Source organism: Tarenaya hassleriana, unplaced genomic scaffold (genome assembly GCF_000463585.1).
Source record: "Tarenaya hassleriana unplaced genomic scaffold, ASM46358v1 Cleome5, whole genome shotgun sequence".
NCBI lineage: Eukaryota > Viridiplantae > Streptophyta > Magnoliopsida > Brassicales > Cleomaceae > Tarenaya > Tarenaya hassleriana.
In genome coordinates, this window is record NW_010967707.1 from 3,303,307 (window position 1) to 3,324,444 (window position 21,138).

The 21,138-nt window shown below is 39.0% G+C and overlaps 5 protein-coding genes, 1 long non-coding RNA gene and 1 pseudogene across 10 annotated transcripts; 4 read left to right on the top strand and 3 right to left on the bottom strand.

The window, feature by feature from the left end:
- Window positions 1–787: 787 nt before the first annotated feature.
- LOC104826627 (glucose-6-phosphate 1-dehydrogenase 1, chloroplastic) lies at window positions 788–4,502 on the bottom strand. Its single transcript, XM_010559411.2, has 10 exons — window positions 4,242–4,502; window positions 3,617–3,792; window positions 3,433–3,527; window positions 3,233–3,347; window positions 2,824–3,029; window positions 2,600–2,749; window positions 2,394–2,514; window positions 2,084–2,313; window positions 1,778–1,978; window positions 788–1,275 (listed from the first exon to the last, which is right to left on the bottom strand). Exons 1-10 carry the CDS (start codon window positions 4,471–4,473, stop codon window positions 1,017–1,019), a joined length of 1,785 nt encoding a protein of 594 aa, XP_010557713.1. The 5' UTR covers window positions 4,474–4,502; the 3' UTR covers window positions 788–1,016.
- A 422-nt stretch (window positions 4,503–4,924) lies between these two features.
- On the bottom strand, window positions 4,925–6,069 carry LOC104826628. The gene is made up of 3 exons (XM_010559412.2): window positions 5,871–6,069; window positions 5,696–5,765; window positions 4,925–5,236 (listed from the first exon to the last, which is right to left on the bottom strand). Exons 1-3 carry the CDS (start codon window positions 6,019–6,021, stop codon window positions 5,092–5,094), a joined length of 366 nt encoding a protein of 121 aa, XP_010557714.1. The 5' UTR covers window positions 6,022–6,069; the 3' UTR covers window positions 4,925–5,091.
- Window positions 6,070–6,687: 618 nt separating this feature from the next.
- Window positions 6,688–8,644, top strand: LOC104826629 (nuclear transcription factor Y subunit B-3-like). Of its 4 annotated transcripts, none has more exons than XM_010559414.1 (2): window positions 6,688–7,454; window positions 8,415–8,644. In XM_010559414.1, the coding sequence occupies exons 1-2, from the start codon at window positions 6,826–6,828 to the stop codon at window positions 8,563–8,565; spliced, it is 780 nt and encodes a 259-aa protein (XP_010557716.1). In that variant the 5' UTR covers window positions 6,688–6,825; the 3' UTR covers window positions 8,566–8,644. The 4 variants fall into 4 exon arrangements, with proteins under 4 accessions (XP_010557716.1, XP_010557718.1, XP_010557717.1 ...); XM_010559416.1 differs by having other exon boundaries at window positions 8,477–8,644; XM_010559415.1 differs by lacking the exon at window positions 8,415–8,644 and adding an exon at window positions 7,801–7,948.
- A 735-nt stretch (window positions 8,645–9,379) lies between these two features.
- On the top strand, window positions 9,380–11,044 carry LOC104826630 (fasciclin-like arabinogalactan protein 2). 2 transcript variants are annotated; one of them, XM_010559419.2, is made up of 3 exons: window positions 9,380–10,027; window positions 10,144–10,792; window positions 10,825–11,044. In XM_010559419.2, the coding sequence occupies exons 1-2, from the start codon at window positions 9,433–9,435 to the stop codon at window positions 10,776–10,778; spliced, it is 1,230 nt and encodes a 409-aa protein (XP_010557721.1). In that variant the 5' UTR covers window positions 9,380–9,432; the 3' UTR covers window positions 10,779–10,792; window positions 10,825–11,044. The 2 variants fall into 2 exon arrangements, with proteins under 2 accessions (XP_010557721.1, XP_010557720.1); XM_010559418.2 differs by having other exon boundaries at window positions 10,144–10,805; window positions 10,839–11,036.
- Window positions 11,045–12,405: 1,361 nt separating this feature from the next.
- Window positions 12,406–14,347, top strand: LOC104826632 (RPM1-interacting protein 4-like). Its single transcript, XM_010559420.2, has 3 exons — window positions 12,406–12,514; window positions 13,480–13,671; window positions 13,947–14,347. Exons 1-3 carry the CDS (start codon window positions 12,509–12,511, stop codon window positions 13,977–13,979), a joined length of 231 nt encoding a protein of 76 aa, XP_010557722.1. The 5' UTR covers window positions 12,406–12,508; the 3' UTR covers window positions 13,980–14,347.
- Window positions 14,348–14,452: 105 nt separating this feature from the next.
- On the bottom strand, window positions 14,453–18,196 carry LOC104826633 (annotated as a pseudogene).
- Window positions 18,197–20,365: 2,169 nt separating this feature from the next.
- LOC109117256 lies at window positions 20,366–20,976 on the top strand. The gene is made up of 2 exons (XR_002024623.1): window positions 20,366–20,532; window positions 20,632–20,976. It is a non-coding gene; the product is annotated as an uncharacterized LOC109117256 (long non-coding RNA).
- Window positions 20,977–21,138: the final 162 nt, after the last annotated feature.

Here is a 21,138-nt window from a genome sequence, read left to right on the forward strand (position 1 = left end):
CCATTTAAATAATATTAAACTAGTCTTCATTTTTTTATATAAACAATTTTGATAATACTCATTTATGACGCCTTTTCCCTTTGTCGTTTTAAAATGAGTTAATTTTTAATTAGAAATTTAGAAGATACCATACTCCCAAAACATACAAAAATCACTACATAGCGTAATTACTTCAATGGTGAAAAAAAGACATGATTACTTAAATAAAAGACACCAATAAAATTAGCAAAATCAAGAAATATAACTCACTTTAGGGGTATAAATACCATAATTAGGATGCTAACAAATTTAACCACAAGTAAAAAAGGTAAACCACAATTTGTAAACCATAGTTTTATTAGTATATTCGTTATACTTAATTCTTCTAACATAACATAGATATAGAATCGAATCAGATTCAAAGAATGCTTTATTTTGTAAAAGATATCTAAAAATGATGTTTTAGTCATTATAGAAAAGGATTTTGCAATGATATTTTATTTCAATTTCTTATACGGTGTAAAGGTGATATTGTGTACATATATGCTATTGTGCACCGTAAGGAGCAGTGCGCATGTTTTGTATGTATATAGTATATATTGGGTGAAAAAATTCATTCTATGTTTATTTATTTGCTCCCAAAGTTTTGATAAGAGATAAGCTTATATTACCGCCGACTATATATATATATATACACACACACACATGCTCTTTTTTCTTGGTCAAGTTATAAGCCAATAACTTAAGACAACCTAAGATTCTAACAGTGGTGTATGGCTTATGTTGGATTTGGGTTCGGTCCAAAAGATATTTGCCAACAGAATATTTATTTGGATGGGTCGGGTCACAGGAACGTTCTAGAAGGTTCGAAAGGAAGTTTGATTCGGCAAGGGTACGGTACGGACGTACAACTTGGAACCAATACACTTCACGGTCTTAATTATGTCTTAAGCACAAACCTGACTTATTTGCTCCATCATCAGACGTCAACGGTCAAACACCCGAAATCCCACTTCGAAAATCCGTAACATTCTCCTTCACAAGTTGTCTTCATCGCCACCGACATCACCCCATCTAACGTTGTACTTGGAAGCGAGATAATGCGCCCCGACAGGACCTCTGCTTCCGTACGGGTAAAGCTCAGGCACCATTTTCTTCTCTTCCAGTTCCCTCAATGCCGGCGTGAATAACGCCCAGGCAGCATCAAGCTCGTCGCTTCTGATGAACAATCTCCTTTCCCCTTCAATGGCGTCCAGAAGTAGCCTTTCGTATGCATCCGGTATTTCTCTCGGGTACCTGTCAATCCATCAAAAGACCATTCAGACATGCGAAAGAAATCACCATCTCGGTATGAGTCCAGAAACTGTTTACGAGCTTTGCCAGGAATTGAAATCGATCAGGAACGAGAAGCAGGTTTTGGTGTGGTCATTGGAGACGAGAAAAGATGAGGAAGAGCCCATAGTTCGGGGGAAACAGGAATGAAGTTTCCACGAGATTCGATCGGTAAGATCGATAGGGACTCGGGGAAAGGAAGCGATTAACTGGAGCAAAATGCCGCACTGATACTATTTCAAATCCAAACGAGAAGCTGTTTGGATGATGAGAAAGTGAGAGAAACCGAGAACTTTAGAACAGAGGAAACAAAGAAAAAATTTCGATTTTTTCCCTATGTTCATTTCAGCTTTATAAACAGCTCAAAGTCGGATAGCCGAGTAACTAATTCACCAACCGAAATCTAACAGAAAATTAATAACATTAATACGGGGGAAGCATTAAATAAGTTTTTGAGGATATATACCTTGCTCGGTATAGCAGATTGAGGTCACTTCGATCCAGTCTCATCCCGAGGCCCGGAACTTTGTTGTTGATCTTCAGGTATATGGATTCATCTGGTTGAACTCTGATCACTAGTTCATTAGTTGCTTTGTCTAAATCCGTTCCGACAATGCTCTTGTACAAGTTACCAGGAACATGCCTGAACTGAACTCTGATCTCTGCCCTGGATTTACAGTTGAAAAACACCCGAAAAGGTATAGTATTTTTTGCGAAACCCGTGATTCATAGTGTGACATTATCAAGCTCCTAAAAAACCTTAGAACAATACCGTCTGGTATGGAGAGCTTTCCCCGCTTTCATAAGGAACGGGACCCCGTCCCATCTCGCGTTGTTTATGAACATAGCTGCGGCTGCAAATGTCGGCGTAAGACTGTTTTTCGGGACTGTCGGGTCATCAGTGTAACACGGGTATGATTTACCACCTTTGCTGTGACCCTTGTATTGGCCAATGATCACATCTTCGAGCTGTAATGGCTTCATCGATCTCAAAACTTTCACCTGATGGGAAAGCATATTCATCTGAACAAAACCCGAGTTCGAGGAAGAAAGGTAATAACTTCATGATTTGAAGTACTTACCTTTTCGGTTCGGATGTCCTCTGCATCTAAGCTGACGGGAGTCTCCATTGCAAATAGTGCCAGTATTTGTAAGAGATGATTCTGCATTATGTCTCTTATGATTCCGTACTGATCAAAGTAACTGCAGCCATTAACATGGACATGTAAGGTGTTTCCATGTCTGCTGCTTCTGTTTAGTTGAGATAAAGAAGTTATGACAACTTTACCCGCCACGCCCTTCTGTCCCGAAATCTTCAGAAAAGATCAGTTGCACATTGCGTATATAGTTCCTCGACCATAGAGGCTCGAAGACAAGATTCGAGAACCGAAGCACAGAAAGGTTCTCCACGAGCTCCTTACCCAAGTAGTGATCAATCCTAGATATGATAACATAATGTATCTCTTCTCATCAATGGAAAAGATTCTTCCACCATAACCAGCAAGCACATACCTGAAGATTTGATCCTCAGTGAGATACTGTTTCAAACATCGCGTTAACTCTGCAGATGATCCAGAGTCACGGCCAAATGGCTTTTCGACGATGACCCGAGTCCAGCCACTTGATGAGGAAGCTTTGACACTAGCACACCTGACCACATCGACGAATATGTTTGGAGGTATCGATAGGTAGAACAACCTGTTCGATAGTCTCCCATCCTGAAAGAACGAATCAAACAACGGGAAATAAAGACCGAAAGGAATTTTATGATGCATACATATATATATTCTAGTTCCAGGTAATTCAACAAGAAACTTCATAACTCGAAGACAGATTTATCACATCAAACAGTGCGACAAAATCTTGTTAGCAGAGATTATCATTCATTTCACAGAAGCATTGAGATGACGAAAGGGATTACCTCTTTCTCTTTAAGCTTTCTGTTGAGCTCGGCGAAATCTTCTTCAGAGTTATACTGACCCGAATGGTAAAAACATCTCCTTAAGAACTGATCCATCTTGTCTTCACAATTTTCCCTGTCGAATCACTTGTTACAGGACAACCGAAGAAGAGATTTCAATTACAACGAACAAACAATATTCGTAGGAGGAGACTGAATACCTCTGATCTATACGGCATGTCAATGTTTTGCTGATCATGTTCCTAAGCTCCTCGTCGGTGAGTTTTGTTCGAGCAAATCCGAAAACAGAGAAGTTCTGTCCAATTCAGAGAAACATAACAAAACATCAACATAACTCTTTCAAGAAGCAAGATCAAGAATTGGTGTGTCTTAAGGCAACGAAACCTCAGGAAGCCAATCATCGTAAAAGAGAGCAAACAAAGCAGGGAAGATTTTCTTCTTGGCCAGGTCCCCAGAAGCTCCAACCACTGTAATACTAAGAGTAGACTCTGTTTTCGGTTCTTCGAAGAAACCGTCTTTCCCTTGAGACACGGCATGTTCTTCTGTAAGATGGTCTCCAGCTGGATCATTTTGGAATTCAGAATACCCCAAAGGATAAGAGAATCATGAGAAGAAAACATCACAGTAACGATCTAAGAAACGATCCCTTTGGGATAAACTAGTGGAGCAAAGCAAAGGAAAAGCGAGAATCTTCTCTGTTCATGAATCGTTGGAACTCCGAAACTTGTCTGAGCAAAAACTACCAACTAAAATTTGCATCGTTATCTTCTGGTGATGACAAATTTAGTAACTTCTCATTACCAAAATCGGCTATCTCACAGATTATGACCTAAAATGTGCAAGTTATTCATGACCCTTAAGTTTCTGGGAGGCATTTTCTCAAACAGATTGTGGTCGGAATCAAAACGACAAAAGGTTTGATCACCTATGTTACAGAAAAGCTAATCGAACAAACGATCCGGTCAAGAACACGAGAAGGGCTGAGAATTTCAAGAACCGAGAAACTCACATTCCTGCAAAGACGCGAAATTTGGCGGAGACCCATTTGTGGAATCGAGGTGAAAGTGCTTCTTGGCGAAGAATCTCAATCGAATCCGAGAAAGCCAGGATTTTCTCGGGAAAATGATAGATCTATCGAAGAGTGGAACGGTCTCGTGCAATGGAGATGGAGCAGCGAGACCCGACGACGACGACGACGACGACGAGAAGGAAGAAAACGAGGAACCGAAATGAGTAGCCATGCAGAGTGTGTCATCGAGCCTTGGGAACGAATCAAAGAACTTGACAAAATGAGATTTTCTTTTTCCTGAAATATCTTATTGTGCGGTCATGGTTTTTTCCGCATTATATTCCACATTATCATATAGTATCCATCCATGACCACTCCCAAAGCTTTACAAGAACAGTGTCTGAAATCTGAATAATATGCAAGACAATTTGAATGATTAGTACTATACGAAATTTCAGTCTTTGTCAAACTCTTCTACTTGCATGAATCAGACATTCGGCATTTTTTGTGACATCTAACTCTAGATCCATGTTTTTGGATTTCGGGTTTCGGGAAATTGACGAATCATGACCGTGCTATGCCAGTCGGATATCCGAGTGTCGACATCTGCGGCCGAACTGAGGGGACGAGGCGAGAGTTTCTTCATTTTTCTACCTATTCATTCACAATGTTGATCTTAAAGATGTTCAAGGCTCGAACAAAACGTGTATATATAACTCTTTTACGTCGGGTTTTGAGTACGTTACATCCCGAGAGATCACTGAGAACGGATTCCCGAACCGTTCTTTCATACGGAAATGAGAAAACAATGAACAAAAGACTGAGCCCTTTTCTTCTTCCTCGGAATTGTTCAGCGAATCGGAACTTTGATCCAACCATTGGCAAAAGCAATGGCTAAGATGACGAAAGGGGTCGACATTCCGAAGATTATGATGTAAGGCAGCGGCGTCTTCATCGGATTCTCGCCTTCTCTTTCTCCCGCTGTTTGCCAGTACCTGCAAAATCCATCGTCATACCGTCTTTCTCGTGAACAATGTGTTGGATTATCTTCAATAATCATATGTGGACCAACACATACAAATCAATATTTACTGCTTGTTAATCTTCAATTGGGTCAACTCATTGATCTTATTCAGTACAGAGATCAATGTGCAGATCTCGTTCAGTGATTTCTGAGTCTTGACTTGAGCTCGTTAGTTCAAGATTCAGACAGTGATAACACCAGAAGACAAGACACGAGTTCAACACCCAAAAACACAATCAAGATTCCGTTCTTGCAACATGCAAGAGCCAATAACCAAGATTTGCTAGGGTTTATAGAACTAAAACATCCAGTTTTAACCCCGAATCACCTGTTCTTGCCCGTCAATTCATGTCAACACATTAATTATGTTCATCGGATTGTGAAATCGGAGAAACGAATTCGAGAAGTAAAATGTATAATGAATGCTCACTGTTCTGGTTCCTCCTCTCTCGTTATGAACTTCTTCTTCCCTTTAGGCTTCAATTCTGGATCTCCCCCACCTGTGAGAAAAAAAAAAAGATTAAAATAAACATTGGCCCACGATTCAGAAACAAATTCCGATTCAGTGATATTAGAAAATTTTGATTTTGGAACAAACCCATCACCTAATTTTGCTTGGAGCTTGAATCGATGAAACCCTAAATGGGACGATGAACAGCGGAACTGAGGCAGAGAAAGAACATCTGAATAAGAAGAGGATGCTGATAATCTTGGGGAATCTAAGCAAGAACAAGAAAGATTAATTTTAGCTGCCATTTTCCCCCAAGAACAATAAGATATTCTCTTGCATTCAGTTATTTTACATTTGGCTTGTATATATTATATTTTTTAAAATTTATTTATTTTTAGGATATAAGGATATGTGGACAGATATATGACCTTATCTTCTTCTGTTTTTTTTTTTTGTGACATCTTGTTTTTTCTTTGCATTGTCCAAAGAGGCCCATTTGATCCACTAGAAGATTTGAGACTGTTACGAAAGTGCGGTTTTACAACAAAATTAAGGTCCTAAACTTGTTCTTAAATATTTTACTAATCATCTTATTAGATCATTTGACATGTGGAAAATACCCGACAAATTGAAAAATGTCGTTATATTATACTCAATATTAAATAATTTAGTTAGCAAATTAAAATCAAATTTCCAATTTATTTTCAATAAACGAATTATGTTCAAATTATCGTCGTGATAAGGTACGGACGACGAGAATTTAGGGATGGCTTGATTATTTAAGCCGAACAAGCCGACTCAAAGATTCTCCGTTATATCACGTGGTCGATCCTGAACCGTCCATATCCTATGTCCTTCTTTCCATCCAACGGTTGAAACCAAATCCAAGTGGCATAATCTTATCGACAAATAAACGACCAGAAACCATCCACGTGTCATTCCCGATGCAATTATTACCCTCTCGATCCAACGACCCAAAACACTCTTCATCTTGTTCGCCTCTCTATCTCTCGCCGATTTCCCCTCTCCTCCGTGACTCCGTGAATTTACTATTCTACCCCTACCGATTCTCCGGAGAGCCGATTCGATCTCGCCGGGATCAATTGGATATGGCGGATTCGGACAACGAATCGGGAGGAGGACACAGAGACGGTAGCAACGCCGGCGGGGATTCGTCGGCGCGTGAGCAGGACAGGTTCCTCCCGATCGCTAACGTGAGCAGGATCATGAAGAAGGCCTTGCCCGCGAACGCAAAGATCTCGAAGGACGCGAAGGAGACGGTGCAGGAGTGCGTGTCGGAATTCATCAGCTTCATCACCGGCGAAGCTTCAGACAAGTGTCAGAGAGAGAAGAGGAAGACGATCAATGGCGACGACCTTCTCTGGGCGATGACGACGCTAGGGTTCGAGGATTACGTGGAGCCACTGAAGGTCTACCTGCAGAAGTACAGAGAGGTCGAAGGAGAGAAGACGACCACCGGAAGACAAGGCGACAAAGAAGGCGGCGGAGGCGGAGGCGGAGGCGGTGGCGGGACGGGAACTTCCGGAGGCGGCGGCGGCGGAGGAGTTGGATACAATGGGGGAGCGACGACGGGAGGGGGGATGTACGGAGGGATGGTGATGATGGGACATCATCATAATCAAGGACACGTGTACGGTGGAGGAGGCCTTCATCATAATCATCAGATGAGTGTCGGGAAAGATGGGCCCGGCTCCGCGGGTGGTGCGGTTAGGTCAAGGTAAACTTTGATAATAATAATTACTATTGTTAAATGCCGTTATTAATCACTCGATTTTAAGTACGTTAAAAAATGGATTAATTAACTCGCCTAATGGTTAGCTTCCTCCACGAACCCCTTTTTATTTTATCTTTTTTATTTCCCTGTTGTAATATAAAAATAAAATTAAAAAAACAAGCCACAGTACAATTGTAACCACTGTTTAGATAGTGCTAATTATAAGCGAGCTTTACTTTGTATATGATTAGTGCTACTATAACTCTCTTTATTTAAATTATAAACTGTAATCGAGTTACGTGTAATGCAACAGTAATAATATACGGGTTTTATTTATTCGGTGAAACAGTGTTGATTCCTTGGGAGTTGTCGAGTTTAGGCATCAACTGTTGGATTTGTTATTGCGAAATTGTTATTTTTGGAAAAACACAAAACATGTTCGTTTTTCCTTTTTTTTTTTTAATTATTTGGATACAGATTAAATTTTCATTAAGAATGTTTTATTTTAAAGGTTTTTTTTTTAACCTGTTGGATTTGGTTTTTTTCATTAATAATGTTTTTTTTAAGGTTGCTTTTATCTATTTTTATTATTCTTACATTCCTTGTGTTACAATTTGCCAAAAAAAAAAAGTAAAAATAATTAAGATAAAAGTTAATCTAGTTGAAAGGAAAACAAATGGGGTATTGATTTGGTTCTGAGCATGGAATAATTTTACAACGTGATTTTCCTGACAGAATAACTAAGCTTCTTATAGGACAGAGAATAACTTTATAGGTTTTCAAAACAAGTAAAAAAAAAATTTTTTAAAAAAAAGACAAGAAGATTAGAAAACGAGTCCAATAATGACGATAGACTAATTAATTAGGCTAATTAAACAAGCATTATGTTGTAAACGTTGCATGTAAACGGTCCATTAATTAGACCAATTAAACGATCAAAAATCTGCAGTTGGTTTTGTTTAGATTGGAGAGAGAGAGCCTGACGTATGCTGACGTGGCAATCTGTTTCCCCGTGCTCCATACAGGATTTCGTTACCGTTACTATTCACATTCACCACCGACAATATTGGGGGGCCCATACTCCAGAGTTTTCTCTTTTTCTTTTTCTTTTTAAATTATTTTTAAGTGTATATGTCATATTTATTTTTATGTTATTCTCAGTTTATCTGACAAATAAAACTATTTTCAATTTCTGGTGGGTATAATAAAATTTTTAATTTTGGTAGGAGGGATTAAAATAATTTTTATATTACTTGATGGAAATTAGGTATGGCTAAAACAGATAGATGCAAAGAGATTAACAATAAAATTTTAAAAATATGATATAATATGACATTATTTAAAAAATATGATTGAGATGATAAATCATATATATACACGATTATAGATAATATTTTTGAATTCTCAATCACAGATATAACTATTTAAAAACCGATAATAATAAAAATGAATCACGTTATGTACTCGAAATTCTTGAATAACTTTTTTTCTGTTAGTTTGATAAAGATGTAATATTTGTCCTCATTTAGAATAAAAAAAAAATTTGGATAAAAAAGAAATTGTTAAATATATTTAGAATAAAAATTTGCTAAAATATACCGAAAAAGCTTGCCGAAGAAGTGATTTTACTAAAGAACAATTGAATGCTATATCTTTTACTGTATGGATTTTTTTTATAACATATTAATATATTAATTAAAGAGAATGTGTATGATTTTTCTTTTTCCATTTATGACCCATCCAAGAAAAATCATGAAGATACGTCCCATGGAGAGTGTCGGTCAGTCTAGCGAATGTGTGAGCTGTGTATCCACGTTACTTTCATTAGCGTGGGTCCCATGTATACACCTCACCATCTGCTGAGCTGGCAATATGCGTTACAGCCATTTCTTCACCACCCCACTCCTCCTCACACTTCTTTATAACTCCATCCGCAACGTTAACACACAAACCCTCCCTCCTCCGCCGCAGCTCCGCCGCAATGGCTCCTTTCCGGTTATCAGCCACCGTCTCCGCCTTTTCCCTCCTCTTCTGCCTCCTCCTCTCCTCCTCAAACGCCCACAATATCACCAGAATCTTGGCCAAAGACCCTAGCTTCTCCACGTTCAACCATTACCTCAGTGCCACGCATCTCGCCGACGATATCAACCGCCGGCAAACGATCACCGTATTGGCCGTCGACAACGCCGGAATGTCGTCGATCCTCTCCAAAGGCTACTCACTCTACACAATCCGGAACATCCTCTCCCTCCACGTCCTCGTCGATTACTTTGGCGCCAAAAAGCTCCACCAGATCACCGACGGGACAACCTCGACGTCAACCATGTTTCAGGCCACAGGTTCGGCCACGGGGACCTCCGGTTACGTCAACATCACTGACTTGAAAGGCGGGAAAGTCGCGTTCGGTGTCCAAGATGACGACAGCAAGCTCACTGCTCATTACATCAAGTCTGTATTCGAGAAAGCTTACAATATCTCTGTTCTTCAGATCAGTCAGGTCTTGACTTCTCCCGAGGCTGAGGCTCCCACTCCGAGCCCTGGCGATCTCAATCTCACTTCCATTCTTGATAAGCAAGGTATCGCAAGAAAAAATTGGATGAAAAAAATTGAAATTTTCAGTTGCGTAGATATTGAAATCTGTATTTTGCAAGAGCTTTGCTAATGGAAAATGTGGATTCCTTATGATACAAAGGATGCAAAGCCTTTGCGGACATGATGACCTCGACGGGAGCCGACAAGACGTTCCAGGACACGATTGACGGAGGGTTAACTGTGTTCTGTCCGACCGACGGCGCCGTCAGCAAGTTCATGCCAAAGTTCAAGTCTTTGTCCGCGGCGAACAAGACGGCGTTAGTGTTGTACCATGGAATCCCTGTTTATCAGTCGTTGCAGATGTTGAGATCTGGTAACGGTGCCGTTAACACTCTGGCGACGGAGGGAGACAACAAGTACGATTTCACAGTGCAGAACGACGGCGAGGACGTGACGTTGGAGACGGACGTTGTAACGGCGCAGGTAACGGGGACGTTGAAGGACCAGGAGCCGTTGATTGTGTACAAAATCGATAAGGTTTTGATGCCCAGAGAGATTTTCAAGGCCACTGTCAAGGAAGCTCCGTCGCCGAAGCCGAGCAAGCACAAGAAGAAGTCGACGGCGGATGATGAGTTGGCCGACGGCCCGGGCGCCGATGCTCCGGCGGATGATTCCGAAGACCAAGTCGCCGACGACAAAAACGGCGCCGCTCCGGAAATGATGACGTTGACGGCTGGTCGGAGTTTCTTGACGGCGATTGTCGGATTCTGTCTCGGTGTTGCTTATTTCATGTGAGGACCAAAAAAAAAATAAAGGAAAGAGGGAAGTGGGTTTGCGAAAAAATAAATGAAAGAGTGAAGTGGGTTTGCGACACGTGGCATGTGTATGATATTGCCTCGGTGGGAATCTTGCTCGATATTTTTGATTTTTTTTTTTCATTCTTTTCTGGAAATGATTTGTTTTTTTATTTATTTTTGTGTGGAGATTTGGAATAATAATTAGCCCAACTTGCTTGGGCTGTCGGTTTTATATTGGATTTTTCTATGGATATTACGTTTAAATCACGTGTATGATGAATGAAGGTAGTGTCGGTCGTTTGGGATTTGTCTGTAATCGAACTCAGCTGTACATTGCATGTTGGAAGATGCTTTTCATTTCATAATTAAATATATAGAATAATTTAGGTTGGTAATAGTAACTTTTATTGGAAGTTCATTTGTTTTAGAGATGTCAATTGAAAAAAATTTAGTTTGTTGCCGATGAATTAATTTATAATCGAAAAATTAAAACCTAATTAAAATGGATGTGATATCAAATTCAATTGGATTAAGTTTGTGTGGGAGATGCCCGTTGGTGGAGTTTAATATAATCATCCCATTTTATTATTGTTCAAAATTATGAGTTGGGTGAGCACCTATTTAATTATTAAATCAGTTAAGTTATTGGGTTAGATTAAATGAGTTTTACAGAATTCATTTACATTAAAGATGTTATTATATATTGAATGAATCATTTTCTCCTTTTTTTATTAATCAAACGAAAATGGGTTTTATCACGTAGGGATGTAAAATGAGCTCCGGTTCGCGAACTGGCTCACGAGTCAACCCATATTTTTGTGAGTCGAACTCAAGTATCTTGAGCCCATATAAAAAATAGGCCTAACGAGCCAGCCCGTCGCGAACCGGACTCGTGGCGCCAGGTCGCCAGCTCGTCACGGGCCGGGCTGGTTCGCGGACTAGAAAAAATAATTATTTTATTAAAATTTTAATATTTTTATATATACAAATTATATTTTTATTATATATTTAGTTTATTTTATTTTAAATTTTAATTTTTTTATTATATTTTAAATATTTTAAAAATATTTTAAAAATAATTTAAAATTATATTTTAAAAAATTATATATTTAGCTCGCGGACCGACTCGTTTGGCTCTCAAATTCAGACGATTTGACCTGGACTAATCTATTTTTGGTTCGCTAAAAAATGGATTGGATTGGACTGAACTGAAAATTTCCTAGATCAGAATGATCCGAACTGAGTTGAGCCGAATCATCTCGTTTTACACCCCTTTATGGATGTAGATTTAGTACTTGAAAAATTGAATTTTTATTACGTTTGTCAATGATATTAAATATTGTTATTTAGGGTTTATCTTTTACCGGATTCATCCATCGTATCATTTAACCTATATGATTAATAAATCTCACATGTATAATCCTAATTTAATTATTGATGGATTATATTTGACTAACCAATTAATTTGTTGTGGTGTTATTTGTATGAATAAGATTCTTTCGGACAATTTAAGTGGGCCATAATGTTGGAGTGGCAGGATTGTAAATTGTTAAACGTCTTCTGGCCCATTTGGCCCACTCTCTCTCTCTCTCTCTCTCTCTCTCGACCACCTTTTACAATATGAACCCCGAAGGAAGAACACGACGAAAAGGGACGAGCCGAGAGGCGAAACTTGCGAAGACGACGAAAACCCATCGGCTCAGCTCGTGAGAATTCTCTTCCGCATCCATGGCAGTATGATCTCTGTGCCCTTTTCATAGATTTCATTTCTTATGCGTTGCGTTTCTTGGGCACCGATATGTTGTTTGGTATGGGCTCGGTTGTTTTTACGGTGAATTTATCCTGATTCTGGCTGATTTCTGTTGATTTTGGTTCGGAATGTTGATTATGTTATAGGGTTTTCTGGAATTGTTTAGTTCATTTCTAATTTCTGTCGAAGTTGATGCTTTTCCTTCGAATGATTGGCCATTTCAGGCATATAAGCCGGATTTGTCTTGACACTCACCGTTGATCTTGTTTTGCCTGGCGATGGAAATTTCCAGGCTTTCGATTCCTTTGGAGTTTTTTTCTTTTCTTTTGCGCTCATGATGGATTTGTGGGTTTCCACTCTGCAACTCAAAATGTTTTGTCTGTTGGCGATGGAGGAGCTTCTCCTTCTTCCCGGTTTCACTTTCATTTATTTTGGGAGTTAATGGTGAAAATTTTGATCTTAGTGTCTGCAGTCTCCACGAATTTGTTCAGTTTGTTTGCTTGAATGAGCTTGAATTTCAATCAGCCCTTAAATTCTGCCCCTCACAAGCTATCTTAAGAGTAGTGAAAAAGGAACAGGAAAGGACCACGATTGTAGGAGCTCTGTAAGTTATTGGCAGAATCCAAAAAACATAATACACTGAAACTTGCGAAGCTAATTCATTATTATCCCGTTTTGTGGAAACCGATTCTGTGTCAGTACAGTTTGGAGCTCTTTAGCGTTTGAAGAACACAAGCATGCTCATTGCTCCGGTCATGCAATACTTTCCGAGTTTCCAATACTTCAGATTCTTTGTATTTGTGTTGGGCATAGTCAGTTCTTACCGTTCTCTTTAGATTTGTTTTGGGCATTGAAAGCCTTATTATATAAGAGTCAAATAAGATAGAATGTGTTGGATTCCTCTGCTGTGTTGCTGAGAGATAATTATGTGCAATTGAATTTTCTGCAGGACAAGGACCGACCCCTCCCGAAGTTCGGGGAATGGGATGTGAATGACCCTGCATCAGCCGAGGGATTCACCGTTATATTCAACAAAGCTAGAAATGAGAAAAAGGCAGGTGGCAACAAATCTGACTCCCCCGTGAAGGATGATCCTCGTTATAAACATGGCCACGGGGAAGTTCTCGGGAAGCCTCAACCCGTAAGTCCCCGCATTTTTTTTGGCCCTGCTTGCTTTATTATATGCCAAAAGGCGAAAACATCCGATATTGTAATAAGATCGACATTGAAATTTCAGCAGTTCATGTTTTCTATTTGTCACTCCAAAAGATGGTAGTTGTTGGGAGATCAACCAAGAACTCAGAGCTACAGAACTATAATCTTTCACTACTTTCAAAAGTAATTGCAAATTGATATCCTTAATAGAGATTGTTCTTGGTTGCATCCTGTTCACTCTTTTATGGATTGAATTTGCAGAAAAAATGGTTTTGCTGTATATGTGCGGAATAACCAGGGGGAAGTTCTTTGCCTTGGGAAGGCCTTCTTCTTTCGTCCATCTATAGAACCAAACCCTAATACCATTACTGCACCTGGAAGACTTGGAGCTTGTCTCAGAAGCCATGACACGTACTTCTGGCGTCTTGTTTTAGATCCTGTTCGAGTGGTGTTGCCGCTCGGGTTTCGGGTTGATGTATTTAGAGGAAAAAACGACGTTTCTTTTTCCGGATGTTTTCGGGTTATGGGTTCGAGAGAACCTGAATGTTGGTTTGTGTTGAATCTAAACCATGGATTGTTTTTCTAAGTGGTTTCCATAAGTTTCTCCTGTTTGTAAACTCTCCAAGCCTTTTCTGTTTATTGTTCACTCTGTCAGGGAAATAGTTGGTGCTTGTTTGCGGGTGCTAAGAACTATTTAAGGCTTGATACGGGTCGGGAATCTGACTCCAAACCCGTGCTTATAACTCGTCATCGTACTCGTATCGATCGGATATTCAAGTTTCGGATACTTATGGAATGTTCTCAATATTCAGATATCCGTGGATAACCGAGGTCCATGTTGATTCTTGGACCAAGAATTTTGATAACAAGGAACCATGTATGTATTAAAGTAGTAGATGTGGAACCTGCACAAAGTCCAGATATTCCGTTCTTGGGGTCGTCCTGCTTCACAATGGACTCTCCAACCAGCACCTGCACAAAGATCGTACCAGATTCACCAATATCCGATCTTTTTTCCCCCCGTTAGTCGTTAAGAGAAAATCGAGGAAACGAATTGATACATCTGAAGGAGCATTACCGCCTTAACACTGGCTTCTTGTACGAAGGCGATGTCTTCCGGTGTAAACAGACCGGATTCTCCAACCACCTTAGCGATTTGCCCCCATACATGAGTAATAACCGATAGAACGCGGACACGGCTCGTGTATTCGCAAAATTCAAGGTATCGGAACCTATACCCGATGGTTTTGGATATCACAATTTAATACCCGGTCGGTACTCGTATTCCAAGGTCTCGGGTATTGAATTGTGAGTATCCGACAAAATATTCGTGTAACCAGGAATACTCGAACCCGAAAATTATTTAAGAAAGAACAGATTTATAACAAAGAATGCGTAATACAAGTTCTTAGGAGTCGACTCGACACAATCTAAATACTGAAAACTAGCAGAGGTATATATGTCCTATGTACACGGATACCCGCTAATTCCCATAGTTTTAAATTACTCGCATCCGTTGGACGGGTAATAAAAAACCATCCTGTATCAGCGAAAGGTCGGGCACCCGAGCATTTATGCACACCCCTAATAATTTCGATCGTTAAAGAATCGAACGTGGAATGTAATGCACTTACAATCATGTCCTTGTTGCGGATGAGTCGACCATGCTCTCCTTCAAGAAGCGTCTTCGTGTTACTGATGTCAAGTCAACTCCAAATGTTCCTGTAGCCAGAAATAAAAAAACAGATTGGTGAAACACCTAACTTAGCTGTCTTTCTCCGACAATACACCAGGGTTAGATTCCTGTCCTTTTATTAGGTTACTCGGCTACTGAATTGCGCAAAAAAAAGGTACCGAGATTTCGGTTATTGATGCCAACATGCTCGATCCCCTCGATCCCAAGAACACGACCCATTTCCTTCTTGTCGTGCACCTGCGGATTCAAAGCAGAAGACAAAATATCACAATTTGGTACTCTTACTTGTACCCCAAATGTGTGTATCCGGACTACAAGTACCCAACAAAATATTTGAATACTGCAGATATCTGAACCCGGAAATTATTAAAAAAAAAAGCATAATACAAGTTACTAGGGGTGGACACAGATCGGATATCCAAAATTTTTAGGGAATGTAGATCTGTATGAAGATAAAAGGGTAAATATTAGAAATTGACAAAGGTATATATATTCTTAACAAATGTACACGGATATCCACGGTTTCCGCCACCGGTTTTTAATTACTCATACCCATACTCGTTGGACGGATAAAGAAACCCGTCTTGTACCCATGAATGACGGGTACCTGAAAATCAGGTATTTAGTAGGTTGGGTACCCAATTTTCTCACCCCTCTTCTTTGTAACAACTGACCGCAGGAAAGTAAGGTAACCCGAAAAGGAAACAAACCTCGACTAAAGCAGCGAGACCGAGCGTCTTGCAGAGCTTAAGAAAGTAACCTATTTCAAGGTCCGTCAACACGGCGACGATAAGCAATACTGCATCAGCACCTTTCTCCGAGCATAGTATATCTGCCATGGGTCTACAGCGAATTCTTTGCATAAAAGCGGGCACTACAAATGCATAGATATTACTTAACACCTTGCCCGGAATTATGTGTCAAAGTACCAACATATCGGGTTTTCGGTAGAATGTGACTAAGGATGCAGATTACCTTTACACCAGCACTCCTTATTGCTTCCAAGTTTTTGAAGCCTTCCTGATGAAACCAAAGCAAGAACAGAACTCTCTAGCATTAGAGACTGATTCCCTCAAGATATCCGCAATGAGAATTCATCCAATAGAAATGCTGAGACGTAATATCGTACCTTGAAATACTTCTCGTCGGTCAGAACGCTGAGACATGCTGCTCCGCCATGTTCATAAGCTTGTGCAATCTCGACCTGTAATTTTGGAAACTTCAGGCCAATATTTTCCGTGAAGTTTCTCATTTGCTCGGTGTTCATGAGAACCATTCAAGCACACATGAAGCAATATTTTTTATCACTCAAGAAGATAAAGAACAAAAGAAAGACAATTGCAGGACTGGATCAAAATTCTCTCTTAGGATTCCTCTACTCGGAGAAGCTTTCTTGACTTCAGCGATCAACCCTGGGAGGCCCAGTTCTTGTGTGAGCCGCCCGAAGTGCCCCGACAAAGTCCCTGGTTGGGGGGGGGGGCATTCTCGACAGCTTTATTCAGAACCAAAAATGGTGTCTTCTCCTTCATCTGAAACGCAATATCATCGATAAGATCACGGTTTTCACCACACTAACTCGGAGGAAACTTTGTCAGAAAGAGAGAAACCCTCGTAGAACAAAAGGCCTTACACGTGAAACTTCTTCGTCCTTGTACCATATGATCTCCTCCAAGACATCTCGAGGAGAATCAACCTTGTTCTGCAATCGCAACTCAAAGGGTCCAACATATCCTAAGGGTGCTTTGGTTGGCTTTCGTCTTCTTACACTGATACCTTGGCTTGATGCCAGTTCATCCTGATACATCCCTACTTCCCATTCCTTGATTCTAAAAGCATTGTCTCTGTCTTCAGTTGCAGAGGAAGCAACAGATAATCCTTCCTTCAAATCCGACAACCAAAATGAAGAATTCTTCAGAGAAAATGCAGAGAAACCTCCCCCATTTTCGTCTGATTCATTAGCTTCAACTAGGGTTTAGGCTCGATATCACTTGACATCACATATGATTCCATTACGAATCCAAGGTTCAACACATCAAGGAACAAATCCAAACATCCGTGAACCAAAGAGAAACATGCAATATAGATGTGGCATAATCCGGTCATTTATAAAGAAATGAAAAGATGCCGACTTTGTTTCTGGATCATGGAGATAAGACAGAGAACCGGATCGATTCCAAGGAAGGAGCTTCGATTACGTACCTGTTGAGCCCTAATCGGGAAAAGAGACGAAACCCTAAGCCTGTTATTCTCCATGGAGACACCTGAAACCGAGCGTCTGATCGAGACGTTAGTTACAGATCTGTGACATGGATGCATAAATGGCGAATCCACTCGAACCGAAATACTGCTTCCGGGACTTCGCAGCGAGATTAGTCCCTCCATAAAGCTTCGATTTTTATCAAGAGAGAATCAAATTTCGCACTCGCAGCCAATTAGGGTGTGCGAGTTCTATTCGAGCAATTTTTTTTTAAATGTAAAGATTTAGCAGTTATCGAAACACAAGGTGGGTCAAGACAAGACAGAGTGGTTGGTGAAACAGCTGATTCTGTTCGCAATATCTGTCATCGTTCCGACTCTGTCGGATCTTAAACATATACTGAATGCTGCCATAGCAACTTGGGCTTATGCACCGGAAAAACCCAAATATGATGTATATGATAATCACCGATTTCTCGATTCATGAGTTGTATCAGAAGAACTCCGTTCAAAAATGTTATCGGAAACTGGAAGAAGATCGAACGGTTGATCAGTTATGGATTCGAATCATGCAAACCGTCCGACATCGGGAAGAAGGTGGAGGAAGATGACAGGAAGCGCTAACCTTACTCCCTGCAACTTCTCTTCCTCCTCTTAAACCCTAACAGAAACTCAAGAACCTCGTTGTTCAAACAAGACCCAGTTCTGAACTCCTCGGAAAAGTGTCAAAGATCTCACCTTTTCTGACATTCAGACAAAATCACTCTTTGGGATAATCAATCTCCATTGAAAAATCGAAAGAGGGGTTCCCTGATTCGGTGGATAACTCGTGGATATCCGAACATGTGAACTATCGAATATCTGAAAAGGGGGTTTCCCTAATTGGATGACATATATGAAAAATTGTAAACTCGAATTCAGAATCGAATATCTCAAAATCCTAGGCTTGCTGACACCTCTAATTTTATTTAAATGAGGGGATGGACTTAGTAACGAACTTTGAAGGTTTAATTTTTTTTATAAAAAAAAATTCGAATTGAACCCAAATATGATTGAATTTGGTAAGAATACCTTGGATTCGTTCATGGATTATACCACGTGAAAAATGAGAATAACATATCATACCGTACGATATTTCACCTTTCATTATCAATCACTACTTGGAGAGATCTTCCCGATTTTTTGGACCACTTGTTGAAAATTGTCTGGTTAAGATGTTATTATTAGTTAACGCAACATTAAATCAAATTAAATACCCTTGTCCTTTCCAAAGTTATAAATGTTTATATATGTATATAATATGAAAAAAATATGAGATGAGTGGAGTGAAACTGAATCAAAATTGAATACGATAATAAAAACGAATGAAAAAACTTTTTAAAAAATTTAGACATTTCTTAATAAAATCAAATCAAAACCAAAATTTCAAACAAAAAACACCATAAAACTAAATGACAGTTTTGCCATTTCTTTTAAAATGAATAAAAAATAATAGAACAGAAAAAAAATATCCCTATTTTTTTTGTAGTTTTATGATAATTTTTATTTTTATATTAACTACATTTATATATGATTTAAATGTTTCTGGCCTAAGAAGGATTGATATGCAAGTGAAATTCGATAGCAACATAATAAAATTGGTAAACTCAAATCCCAATTGAATTCGATGGAAAAAAAAATCGTTCGATTTTATTTCATTTTCCACCTCGCAACTCAACCTCTATAAGACATTAATGGAATAGAAGGGGTGACGGGGTCTTTATCAATGATCAGCCAGTAGGGTCCAATTTAGATTTGATAATGTTCAAACCTAACAAAATCGTGTATCATATGGGACAAAAATACAATAACGCCAGACACAATAGCTACCGAAATATCGTATTCAATATATCCCGATTGTCAAATATTACATCCATATTTTTTTGGAAGACTATGAATAAATAAACAAAAAACTGTATATTTTACGAATAAATTTCAAGCATATGAATTCACATATTTTATCGTAAACCGTAAAACCTTGATCGTAAGTACTGTAGAATCATTTTTTTAATCATCGATCGAATACTTAAATACATGTGTTGTCTATATTTCGTTCGTGGGTTTACAACATCACATCGCTTGGCGATACAAATTATAATTTCAATAAGAAAATTTTTAAAAAATCAAAATAGTTTACCGAAATTCATATGAATTTCAAATTGATTTTGTTGGTGGTGTTAAATAAATATAATGTGAAAATATAAAAAAATTCAATTAACAGAAGGAAGAAAGGTGGAGGCAGGTGAGGTGGTGGGGATCACATTGCCAACTTGACCAAAAGGATTCTGGTGTCCTCATATTTTTATTTTATTTTTCATGCCTATATATATATATATATATATATATATAAAGAAAATTAATAAATCAATTAACACTTACTTTTTTGTTCAATAATTTTATAATTAAATATAAAATTTAATAATTAAAAGGAAAAATGATTTTTTTTTTCAATTTTTCTTTCTACATTAGACTATGGTAAAATCACTGGCCGTTCATCATATATATACATAATTATTTTTACGAATACGAATATTTTATGATTTATCTACACATTAATAAATTGTGTTTATTTATTTGTTATCCGATTTTAAACCCTACACAATCATTTGCCTACCATTAAACTTCTTTAAACATAGTTTAAGATATTACAACTTCATGATATAAAGTAACCATGGTCAATCCGAGAACAGCAACATGTACAAACCAGTTGACTAACCATGGTTAGGCTTCTCTGGTTATATAACATTGGAAGCTCGTGCGGTTTGCAAAATATATAAACAATTGAAATCTGGGGAGAGAGAGAGAGAGAGAGGGCAAAGCAAGACAAAACAAAGAAACCAACATTCTTCTCAAGAACCTTAAATATTCAACTTTCATGGAGATTCTTCATCATCTTTGATCCTTCTCCCGAGGGTTGTAGGTTCTCTTCTCTCTCCCCCAATCATCTTCCTTTTGTTTTTGCCCTTGTTTTTCCTTATCAGTTTTCCTTCGGGGGGTTTTCTCTTCTCTGTACAGTGATAACAGAGGAACAAATGCTACATTTCTGGGAATTTCTCTCCAATCTGTTAGTTGTTTTTTTTTTTAATTCTCGGACTGTATTTGGTGTGGTGATTACCGGCTTGTGGTCTCTGGTCGGAGAATGATTTACTTGACGAGATTGATCACAGATGCTTTAAAACTTGGAATTTGGAAAGTGGGTGTTATCATTTACTGAAGATGAGTTTTGGGCTCCATGGCAATAGAATTGGGATCTCGTGTTGCTCAACTTCCAATCGTCGAGCCGTTCTGCGTTACCTTTGGGATCCTATTGTTTGGAATCTCCGTTCATCCCTTTTTTCATAATAGAGAATCTTCTTGTTCCGTGCCGGTTCCACTGTTCGGTTTCTCTTTAAGTCCTTCCGCGACCTTAAAGATTTTTTTTTTCAATTGATTCCTTCGCTCTTGTCATCTTTTTCCGGTAGCCCATTTCTTGGTTTTCCAGGTCATATACAATCAAACGCGAGTAAAAAGGGGGGGGGGGGG